Raw genomic sequence first — 11,903 nt, forward strand, 5'->3', positions numbered from 1 at the left:
TTCGCCCACCTGGCCTGGACCAACTTGAAATTAAGTTTTTTCTTAGTTTTTTTTTTTATTTTTTTTTTGGAATTTTAGTGTGCCCCGTTTTGCATATTTAATTTTCTATAGCCTCCTGCTGGCAACGACTTCGTGTGTGAGTGAAAACTTTGCCAAGTTTTACATTTCAATTTTAATTTCTTTATGCCACATTTTTGGTGCAAACTTTAAGTCGCGAGTGCACGACCTGCACGACCTGCACTCCCTTTGCCCCCACTCCCTCCCTCGCTTCATGTGGGGTAAACTTTTTAATGTACCACTCACTCTAATTAGTGCGAGCAAAAAGTTTTTACTTTTTAAAGGAAACCAACAAAAAACAAAAGAAAGTAGGAACAGTTCTCATAGCTTAGTCAGCCATTTGCATTTGCATTTGGCAGCCATGAAAATTTTATGGCGTTCTCGAAATTTATGATGTATTAAAATTAATTCAACAATCAAAATTAAAAGCGAAACATGTTGTAATTAAATTCAATTTACTCACAACTGCTGCGGCCCACTCATCTTACAGCAACGGGAGCAGTGTCTTTGGGGCCAACGTTATAGCCGTGCAATTAAAATCTAAGATTAAACGAGCTTCGCCACAGCCCCATAGCCAAATCGCTGCGTGCCACTGTTTGACTGGGACAACAAAGTGGTTTTATGTGACGACCAGGCAATTGAAGCGTCGTTGCATGTAATTGAAATATCCACTTACCTAAAGTCTGTGCTCTCGCACAGTGGGTGAAAAGCGTTTAAAATAATTTTGAACTTTTTTAGCTTTTCACACCTTCCAAATGTCGAAGAGCTATTATTAAATTTATCATCAAGTTTAAGTTTAATACTCTTAAATTAATTTCTATATCTATACATTGATATTTTTATTGTCATATATATATTTTTATTTCCATTTATTTATCTATTTTATTTATTTTTAGATAAGCAAAACTTCCATGCATTTAGAAAACAAAATTTTAAGTTGATTAAAATTCCAATACCATACAAATGTTTGCAACAAATTAAATTAGTTTTTATATATACGACTTCATTCCGCATTTTAGACCATTTGTGTGCTAATTGTTGCAATTGTTTATACGAAAATTGCAAATATTTGCAGTGATAGAAATTTTTAGTCAAGTTTTTATTTATTTTTTTGGATATTCAATATATATTTTTAATTATATTTCTGGCTAAAGTTTAATCGTTCGAATTGTTTTATAGTTAAATTAAATTGAATTGAGTAAGAATTGTGTACAAATGCGGATTAGAATCAAAACATTTTCATGCTCAACTTTAAGTAAAAATCAATTTTTCTGAGTTTACATAGCCTAATGAAAATTTTAATCTGCATTGTGGCTTATAATAGTTATAAAAAATAAATGTAAATGAATTTCAAGTATATTTTAAAATATATAAATATATATATTTATATATACATATATTTGTCCGCTTCGTATGCCGCCCATTGTGGGGCAGAACATAATCATTGGCCACGCTTGGCAGTATTTTAGTAGGAAGCTGAGCTGAGCTGATATTAAAAATAAGTAATAGCAGCATCTAAAAAGTGGCATTAAAGCAAGAGCTCACACACACACACATACACGCATACACAGCCGCTGAGCTACTCACATTCTCTCTGTGGGAAAATAGAGTCAATTGAAGAGCGAGTGCATGTGTGTGTGTGCGTGTTCGTGTGTGGTAAATAATTTATTTTGTCATTAAGATAAACTCTAAGGCACACACACAGGCGCAACGCTCGCGCACATACACAGATTCGCGCTTATAGTGCCTTTAACCCATGGTGAGCCACATAAACGGCGCAGCCAGAGCCACCAAAACGGGAAAAAGACAAACTAATTAACTTGTTTAGCACCAGGGTGCACGCTTTCTCTGCTTTTAGCGTTGCTGCCGCTAAACTAATGAGCGTTCTTGTGTGCTGATGTGCGTGTGTGTGTGTGGTATTAACAGTGTCTAGAGAACATGGAATGCCGGATTTCTTGGTGGCCTTTTTTTTAAAGCTGCGCCTCTTTCAGTCCTTTCGTAGCTATTGCTAGCAGACCATAGTTGCTGCTCGCGGCTTTGTAGTAGCTGCCGCGCTGCGTAACGAACTTTATTGCATACGCTGAGGCGCAAAGTAAAAGCGTGCCGGAAATGGAAATGCCGTCATAGTTGCCGAAAATGTGCACAGAAAAAGGGGGAAAAGCCAAATGTAAACTTTTAATAGGTAGTCGCGTGTGCCACAATCCACGCCATAACCCGCCGAACCGCCAGCCCGCCAGCCCGCCAACCCAGCGTCAGAGCCTCCCAGCCCCATGTTCTGCATCAACGCGTCGCGACTTGCCGTCGTCTGCATGGCCCAGCAATTGCAATTTCATTTCCGTTCGTTGGCATTTATTTGCCCTTTGCTTGCTTTATATCTTATACATATAAAAATATATATATGTGAGCAGATATATATATATATATATATATGTATATATATTGTGCTTCCTCCTTCATTTCTTTTACTTTCTTAGTGTAATACGAATTTTAGATATTTCCCTGCATTTGTAATTTCGTGTTTGTTTGTGTGTTGAGTGTCGCCTGTGCTTTTTGTTTAGCCATCCACAGACTCTAGCCGACATTGTGAAGGAAAAAACTTTTGTTGCTGCAGCTGGGCATCTTCGGCGCTCGAAACTGCAAAGCGAGCGAGCAAGAACGTTTAATTGAAACTTAGTAGGTAAGCCAAGACCTGAGCTATGTGCCAGTGAAGAAAAGGATTTCAGCAATTGAATACAAAAGCAAAGTCAAATGAAAGTCACATCTGGGTAATATTCAGATATTAGAATCTGTACGAGCACAACTTGGTGCAGGCTGCTGACACTTGAAGCTGCTTTCAATTCGTTGTGCACTGCTCTTGTGGCAAGTTTCACAGCTAATTGCTGCTTGAGAAACTTGAAAATCAATTCGTCTCGTCTCCGGCAAAATTCTTCTGCAGATTCTCTGCTGTCCGTTATCATTTCAGCGTCGTTCTTTAGGTGCCTGTGTATGAAGAACTTTATACTTTTTTTTGAACTCGTCCACAGTCGACCCATCGGGAAAAAGTTTGCAAACAGAGACAGCTCTGCAGCTGGAAAGTTTACGGCGCACAAGAAACTTTCGTTGACAATTTGTCAGGGATTTTTGACTATTTCTCAAGTAGCGAGCGCTGCTGAGTTGGCAGGCGACAATTTCACTGGGTCTGATAACTGTCAGCGACGGAAACTTCAGTTTCAGCTTAACTCTCAACTCTTAGTCTTTCGAGCACATAATATCCGACTTAGTCTCAATTTTTTTTCCTTCCGCCCATGCGCTGGCCCAACTAATTGCATAGTTTGCATGCAACATATTGCGGCTGAGTGCCATTTTCGGGCTCCACATAAAGGATTATAAGTTTACATGGGTTCGAGCATGGGCCTGGGTTTGGGTTTGGGTTTAGTTTTAGTTGCTTTGCGTTCGCAGCTTCTAGTGTGCCATTGTGTTTTTGGTTTTATGTTGTAAATTATTATCATTCGCCGTGTGCACGACTTACAGTGACTACAGCCGCCTTCCGCCCAATCACTTTTCAGCAGGAGCTAGCTTTCGCTGGCGTAGGTTTATAGCTTTGCTCCATTTCGCTCCCACTAGGCATTTGCGCTTGCATCAAGCTGGCAACTGCTATTATCTGCCGCCCATTCGTTCGTCCGTTTACAGTGTACTTCCTCGTTCTAGCTGGTGTGTGTGTCTGTTTGTGTGTGTGGGTGTGTGAGTTATCGCACACATGCAATAAACTCGCAGCAAGAGTAGCGAGTGTTATAATTTATTTATGGTAATGCGTACACCCACAGAGAAAGAGAAAGAGAGTTGGAAAAAAAGATATACCAATGAGTCGACTGTAAAAAAGTTTTATGTGCGGCAGCAGCTTCTGACTGGCTGATCCTGTGGAGCTGCCTGCCTGCCATTGCAACAATGTCGTTACGAGCACACAACGTTCATGCCGAATCCTTATATCCTGCTTTTAATTTTTCGTGTCACCTTCCCACTGTAGCTGCCCACCTGTCACGCTCAACCTAAAATATTTAATGAACTTTTTACAACTTCTGGCTTATGTGCGACAGTGCACACATATCAGAATATATATGCGTGTTGTCTTGCTTTTGTGTGAGGCTCAGCTTGCGATTCTATTCAAGTTTCTCGACTTTAGCCTCATGAAATTCTGCAGTTAAAACATCTACTGCAGTTTACATAAATTATATTTTTGTCTGATTTCATTTTCGTATTGCTTTTGCTACCAAAGCAAATAGCTAACAGGCATTTAATATTGGAAATTGTGATGCCGCAACTTTCGTCATCAAATATTCCACGCTGCGTATGCGTAATATGTGTGCCTCAGACTTTATATTAAAATTAATATGGAGTACGTCAGCCAAGGCCTGTGGGCAAGCTTGCGCAGATGTATATATATATATATATATATATATATATCCTTGCGTGTACATTAAATAAGCCTCATGACGCATATGCTGTGAAAGCCAAACGAATGACTTTGTCACAATTTGAAGAGAAAGTTTTTGGACTCGAGTCTCGAGCGGCAGAGACAAGCAATTAATATGCATAATCTGTAACGTTTCATGAGTTTGTCAATGCTGTCTCGAAATCAAAGCCAGGCCTTGGCCAAATTGCTGTCAACAAATGGTCTCAGCGCGGCTCATAAATAACTACAGCCTTGACAGACTCCAAAAGAAGAGCAGCCACGCCTGACATGTGCCCAACTGCCATAAGCCATAATGCCTTAGACAGCTCCGACTATGCTGAATAATTAATTGATGGCCCCGGCGACGAAATTGTCTTCGATTTGTGAAGGATGGTCGTCAGGTTGCTGTTTTGGGCCAGTTAAAAGCCCATTACGCCAAAGGACAGGGACCAACTCGATCGCAGCTATTAATTAAAACTTTACACAGCTGCAACCGAACACAACTTGACAGCCTGACACGTTATGGCCGGGCGAAGAGAGTTAAATACAGCTGCTGTAGGACACACGGCTTATCTTACGTAATCAGTTAAGTGCTGCGCATATGTAGCCAACTAAGCACATATCTATCAACATATGTTTATATATATATTAAATTCTTAAATATATGTGGTATATATTATGGTCTAGGAAGGAGTAGGAGTGCACTTAGGCGGCTGCTTGGAGCCTGCTACTGCCACACAACAATATGAAAGTGAAAAATGAGTTAGCTCAAGTTTTGCGCTGGGTGGCCAACAGGCATATGTATGTGTGTGTGTGTGTGTGTGTGTTAGCAAGAGTTTTGACATGCGGCACACAGTCAGCTCCCCGAATGGAAAAAACGTTTTAGTTTCGCCTTTGATGCCATCGAAGTTGCGTTAGCGTTGCAAACTAATTTATCTTATTGAGCACACAACGTCCCCTGACTACAAATAGAAAGCGTACCATGATTCTGACAGCACCAAATAGTTACAGATGGATCTAGCTCCAGCTAGTGTACACAGTCATGTGTGACAGATTGCACCAATGCTGGCATTCAGAACTACTACTACTACCAGCTACTGCGAACTGAGGCAGCAAATGAATCGAAACTAAATTCATATCATATCTTGCAAGTCGTTGCAGCTGCTTTCAGAAATGAATGATGCAAAGACGTCAATTAAAAGTTCAAACAAGCAGAAAAACTTAACTTGTTTTGATTCAAAGCATATGCAAAATCCAAGTCTAATATAGTTAGTTAGCTGATCTAATCAATGACTCTCTCAGACGACTATACTGCGCAAACTTGGCCAAGATTTCAACGAAGAGCTCATGGATTAGGCAATTTAGATTGCAGCGCTAAGCTTCTAGGCGAATGGCTTGAGCATCAGGATAAGCCAAGATTTTCATTAAGTGGCGCACAAGCAAAAGTGTATTTAATCTTCGGCACAGAGATAAGCAATTTTTCCAGTTTTTTGCGCTCGTTGCTTACTTGTGCATATTTACAGTGGCTCTTGATTTTTTCATAAACAGTTTTGGCCGCATTTGCTTTTTGGCAAAAAGCGCAAGCAATTTGGCAGGCATGCAAACACAGTCTCTCGCACACAGTCAAGATTGGGCAATTTGCTAATGTAGCTGTGTACGTGCAACTTATGACTCCATCTGCGACGAGAGATGAAACTATGCTTGTGGCTGAGACAGGCAGAGAGGGTGAGAGTGGAAGTGAGACAGAGCTAAAGAAACAATCAGGCAACAGAACCATGACCCCTGTCCATAAACTATGTAATATAACAATGCACAACAGGGCATGTGGGCGTGGCAAAGTATATGAACAGTAAGTAAACTTTGCGACGGGCTTATAAGTTGCCAGGAAAAGAAATTGTTGTGTCTAGCTGACTCATATTTCCATCAGAGCTCGGGGCCAGGACTCATGAGAAAATGTTCGTGGGAAAATTGCAAGATTCGGCGTCATGCAGCTGTAAGTTCCCTGACTGACTGACTGTTTTCTTTTCTTTCTTTTTTACCAACCGCCAACCGCCAACCGCCAACCGGCAGCCGCATTCACATTCGCTGCAAATATGCAAATTCAGCCAAGGGATTGGCGAACTGTCATGCAAATGAACTTGCAACCATATTCGACTCGAATTCAACTGGTCCCACGACAACACAAGCGCAATCTTAAATCCGGCACTTCAAGCAGCCGGCAGACTTTAGCTAGAGGTGTCAACGAGAGCAGCAGTTGGCATAGGTCAACTGGGCGCATAAGAAGTCATATATTTTGCGAAACCCTATTAAATTACCTCTTGTCGCCTATTTAACGCCCTACTCAAAGTTCTCACAGCGTGTTCGCAATTTATTCAACAATGTGAGTGAGCATAAAACTTTATTGCATAACTTGCACAAAATATGCTTTTTATATGCTCGTAAAATGGGAATCTACATCTAGCCGTCGGAAGGTGCACGGCAGAGCGTGTGCCTGAATCTAGGGTACATGGTCAGCTGCAAGTAAGACCGTAATTTACACACATTTTAATTTAGTTTTTGCCATATTTATATATCGTGAGTGCTCCTGACTATGTGTGTGTATCAGATGTGTGCACATTTAAGTGGGGCTTACCCAAAATTATGCATATCAACTTTATTGCTCGCACATATCCCCATGAACACATACATTTACATACGAGTAAGTGCATAAGCACACACACACACAGGCACAGTACTCATACATTTAGGAAAAGTTTTGCATATTTTACGCACTGATTGGATGCTGGATGACTGTTGTCTCAGCAGCCTCTTGTCTGCCGCCTGCTCTAGGCAATCCACTTGCCATTCCTATCAAGCCTTGGATGGGTATATTTATCTTGTTGTATGTGCCTACATGGCAGAGTGCTGCTTATGGGATCTGCCTTAAAAGGTAATGTTATGAAACGAATTAAAAATGGGAATAAATCAAAAAATTAATCTGTTATAAGCTAGACGTCAATCGCATAAGTTAATTAAGTGCTCAGGACAACTTCAAAAACTTTGTTTCAATAAGTTCAAATTATAAGAATTTTAGCTAGCTAAATGAAATTGAATTTTAAATTATATTATTAAAATATTTAGCTGGTTTCTAAACAAATTGCTTACCTTTTTGCAGTATGGCTTAAAAATGATTAAATGTGTATTTAATTTGATAACTTACTTTATTATAGTTGTGTTATTTTCTATATATTTTTATATAATTATATGGTATACAACAATTTATGAAAATAGCAGTAAAGTCTTGACCTAGATATGAGAATTTATTATTGTATCAAGTTCTTTAAAATTCCATTAAATTATAATAGAGTTATTGAAGATATATCGCAGTATTTCAAGCGCTAAGGAATAAGTTTATATTGAAATAAATTGTTGGATGTGTGAAGATTGGTATCTCAGCTGCCTTGACCATATTATTCAATAGTAAGCATATCTAGGCTGCTTTAAGTGGAGCTCAAGTATATCGAATAATCATTTAAACTTCAATTTACAGTCTATATAAACTTGATCTGGCCCGCCTACAGAGTATGCAGCTGTCATCGCTCTTGGAGATACACTCGGCGTTTATTCATATTCGCATTTTATTTGATGCTGCAGCCCCATTTCGTGCGTTTTGCTTGTGAAGTGCACAATGCAAAGATTTATTTTGTGCTGACAAACAGCGCGTCGCTTGTTGGTAATCGATGGCAACGAGCATTGGAATTTTATACGCTCCGACAGGGACGGCGGCAATGGGAAGGAGATAGCAACGGCGATGGAGATGGATGCCACGACATCCACATGGCATTTGCCATGCTGTTTGTCTGTCTGATTATGGCAAGGAGCACACAAGGATGCACAGACGGGCTCGACTAAACTCAAGTAATAAATAAGCATATCAGTGGGGCGAGCTGGCAAATCAAGCGTATTCTATGCGACTGAAGCTAATTTGTTATCATTTGCACGATATGAATACGGCATAATAAATGCAGAATGTGCAAAATGAGTTACAAATGCCAAATGGAAATAAATGTACATATCTAAATATGTGTCAGCATTTTCTGCTGCATACTTCAGGGCTGCACATGGCAATGTATGGAATGGGTATGGAGATAGCTTATAAGTCTAGGAAAATTTGAAAAGGATAACACATGACAGAATCAAAGAAAGTTTTTATACTGAAAGTACTGATTATGCCTTGAAATAGGCTTCAGAAATGTCAATTTAGCGTTTGAGATCCGTAAGGAGTCAATTATTTCGCTCCTTGGGTTCGGCTTTGAAATGAAAGTGTTTCACACTTGCCTCAGAGTCATTGGAAGAGCAGCAACAACAACGACAACAACATCAGCTAACTTTTCAATTATATTCAATTCCAACAGCTCCCTTAGAAAGTGGAAACAATTTGATAACAAGAACTTTTCGAATAATTTATGCCATTTCTAAATACTTGCAAACAGAAAGTTGCAAAACAAACAATCAAATTCATTGGAAAAACGTTGCTGCATTGCTGATATTATACGATTAGCCATAAAAGAAAATAAAAACATATAATAAAAACCCATAAAAAGCAAATTTATGCGGCTGAACGACATTTAGATGGTAGCGCAGCGGACTTTTAAGGATATCAACAATTTTATATCTTTTAAATTATTTTTTAAATCTATGCAGTTTTTTTGCTTGTACAATATAAGAATTAATAATCATAATGCTCAAATAGCTTATATTTATAATTTTTCGTATATATATATATTAAGTGCATTGATTGGAAACATATAAAATTACTCCACTCTTTTATAGGTTTATCTAATCAGTTAATATTAACAGTAATCATAATTAAATAGTTTTGCAATTATGATGAAAGCTAATTGCATTAATGTGTTCAGCTACTATGTTGACGTTTGATCAGTGATCTATATTTTTTTTTAGACATATGAAGTACTTTAGTACTTTATCAGAAAATTCTGGCAACGTTATTTATGTGCTCTATACACACACACACAGCGACTCTTTTCAACTGCTTAAAATTCTGCGATGGTACATTCCCCTCGAATGCTTTTTTGGCTGTGTTTTTTGTTTTGTAACTTTGGCTCTTGGCAATATATTTACTTCAAGGCTCCACTCGACATGTGTTTTTGTACGTGTGTGTGTAAAGAAGCAACGAAAGAAAGCTCAATAGCAGAGGCTCAAGCACATATACGCATCGGCCTAATGGCACATACAGACACACACCCACAAAAAAAAATACATTGCGAGGGACGAAGCAATGACCACGCATAAAACATGTGAAAAGAGAGCAAGATGGCAAAGAGGAAACGAAAAGAAATAAAATGAAATGCTAAACAAACCTAAAAAAATTACAACAACAACATCAGAAACGAAACACCAAAACGGAACAGCAAAATGTCGGCGCATAGGGCAAATGGCTGCAAAAACAATGCAAATAGCAATAACGACGACGACGCTGCGTCTGCGACTAACAGTAAATGCGAGTGGAAGGGGTCGGAGGACGGAGTAGTAGCACTGCGAAGTTGACATAAACGAGGGGGGTGCTAAGCATGTTTCTGTATGTAGACAAATTCAAATCTGCTTAGTGTTTACTACATAGTTTACGCTTACGCGCTGCCAACGACTCGATGCCGCCAATGTTGTTGGTATTGATTTTTACTGTTTTTTTTGTCCATCTCTCTTGCGCTGTGTAACTGCTGCTGTTGCTGCTGGCCTGGCGTGAATGAGAACAGGCCAGTGGATGGCTTTCCACCTACCTGTGAGAAAACAACAACAAAAATACCAAAGAAATGCAGCAACTACAAATCGGATTTGCGTGAGTAATTGGCAAGACAAGCGTTTGGGCCTAAAGCGTATCGGCAACACGCAGCAGGAAGAAATGACTTTGCCAAGTAGCTGTGTGTGTTCGTGCGTAATTCTGTGTTTGTAGTTGTTGTTCCTGTTAGCGTTTTTGTTTTTCACAGAGAAACCTCAGTAGCGTTGGCAAAGGTGAAAGAATGACAGCAGAACAAGCCAACAAAGCAAATGAGAGCTTTGCAGTCGATTCAAACTGGCTGTATAATGCTCGTTCGATTTTCGATTAAGCAGCTTAAAAGATTATCTATCGCGTTTAATAAGAGATATCGATTTTGGATCGATCTTTCCTAGCTCTGAAACCATATAATCTAAGTCCGAATAAATATAAGCGAGGATGAATATCAAGTCTCTAGCGACTAAAGTTAAAATTTCTCAATAAATTTACTTCATACAAACACTTACAGCAAGTCAATATACCCTCCTCGCAGGCAGCGCGAAAAAGAGAAAAAGTTATCTAAAAGCGCAAATGTGTTATATGTGCCAAAATCACACACACACACACAAACACACACAGACACTTGTACATACAACAGAGGACTGGCAGGAAGCAGCTTAGTTGTTTTAACTAAGTGACAGCCAGACACGATGACAGTTAGCTTGAAGATACAGCTGGGAGTTATGTGTGACTTACCTCATCGATAAACTCAAAATCACCGCCAGTTTCGCCAACATACTTTTTCTTCTTGGCATCGGCGCTGCCAAGCAGACAGGATGACATCAACACCAGGATCAGACAAACGCTGGCAATGAGCGGCAAACGCAAACGCTTCATGGCGACGGCAAGTACAACTACAACGGCAACGACAGCGGCAACGACAAAGAGTACGTTTAGTAAGGGCACGAGCGACGCTAACGGTGGCGGCTCAAATGCGTTACGAATTGTTCACGATTTCCGTTGGCAATGTTAATTGCTAGTCGAATCAAATGCGAGAATTGAATAGCTCTCACACGCGCACACCTACAACGATACAAACAGCGCGGCACATATACACGCGCACAGACGACTGTAACTGTAAGTTTGGGACTGTGGCTTTGCAATCGCTAGCGCTTCTATCGATGCACTGCAGCAGACACACGGAACGTGATAGAACTGTAAGCGTCGCGACCAAAACGTAAACTGAGCGCAAATTAATTTGCAACGCTCTGCCCAAACGGCATTGGAATTTTGCGGCAGCCGAGTAGAAAGCGCAATGCGCGACAGAAGAGTGCCTCCAGGACATGTAAGAGAGCGCACTTGCGATTGTCACATGACATAGAGTTGTCACCCGAACTGACTCAATCAAAGGTAGCAGATTGAATAGTTTCTTACAATTGAAAATAAATTGTTGCCAAAAGTTGCTTGCAAGACAATCTAAAGCTTGATAATTTTACGACAGTTAGATATAAATTTGTTTCGTTCTACTCAATAATATTATTTCAGTGTACGTCAGTGCGTATGCGCAATATGCAACCCCTGCGACGCATCGAATGTTCTCACGCTAAATTCGATTTGCTGGGACAAGCAACAACTGCCCAAACGCTTCCAGAAGACAACCACTAC

The 11,903-nt window shown here is 39.8% G+C and overlaps 1 protein-coding gene across 2 annotated transcripts in view; it reads right to left on the minus strand.

The window, feature by feature from the left end:
• LOC111599610 (proteoglycan Cow) overlaps positions 1 to 11,481 on the minus strand; it is a 46,330-nt gene extending 34,849 nt beyond the window's left edge. For both annotated transcript variants that reach the window (XM_023315298.2, XM_023315297.2), the window contains exon 1: positions 10,995 to 11,481. In XM_023315298.2, the coding sequence (XP_023171066.2) occupies positions 10,995 to 11,135 (141 nt within the window). In that variant the 5' untranslated portion in view covers positions 11,136 to 11,481. The remainder of the gene's footprint in view (positions 1 to 10,994) is intronic.
• Between the last annotated feature and the right edge of the window lie 422 nt (positions 11,482 to 11,903).

This window comes from Drosophila hydei, unplaced genomic scaffold (genome assembly GCF_003285905.1).
Source record: "Drosophila hydei strain 15085-1641.00,03,60 unplaced genomic scaffold, DhydRS2 tig00008121-arrow-pilon, whole genome shotgun sequence".
Classification (NCBI taxonomy): Eukaryota; Metazoa; Arthropoda; class Insecta; order Diptera; family Drosophilidae; genus Drosophila; species Drosophila hydei.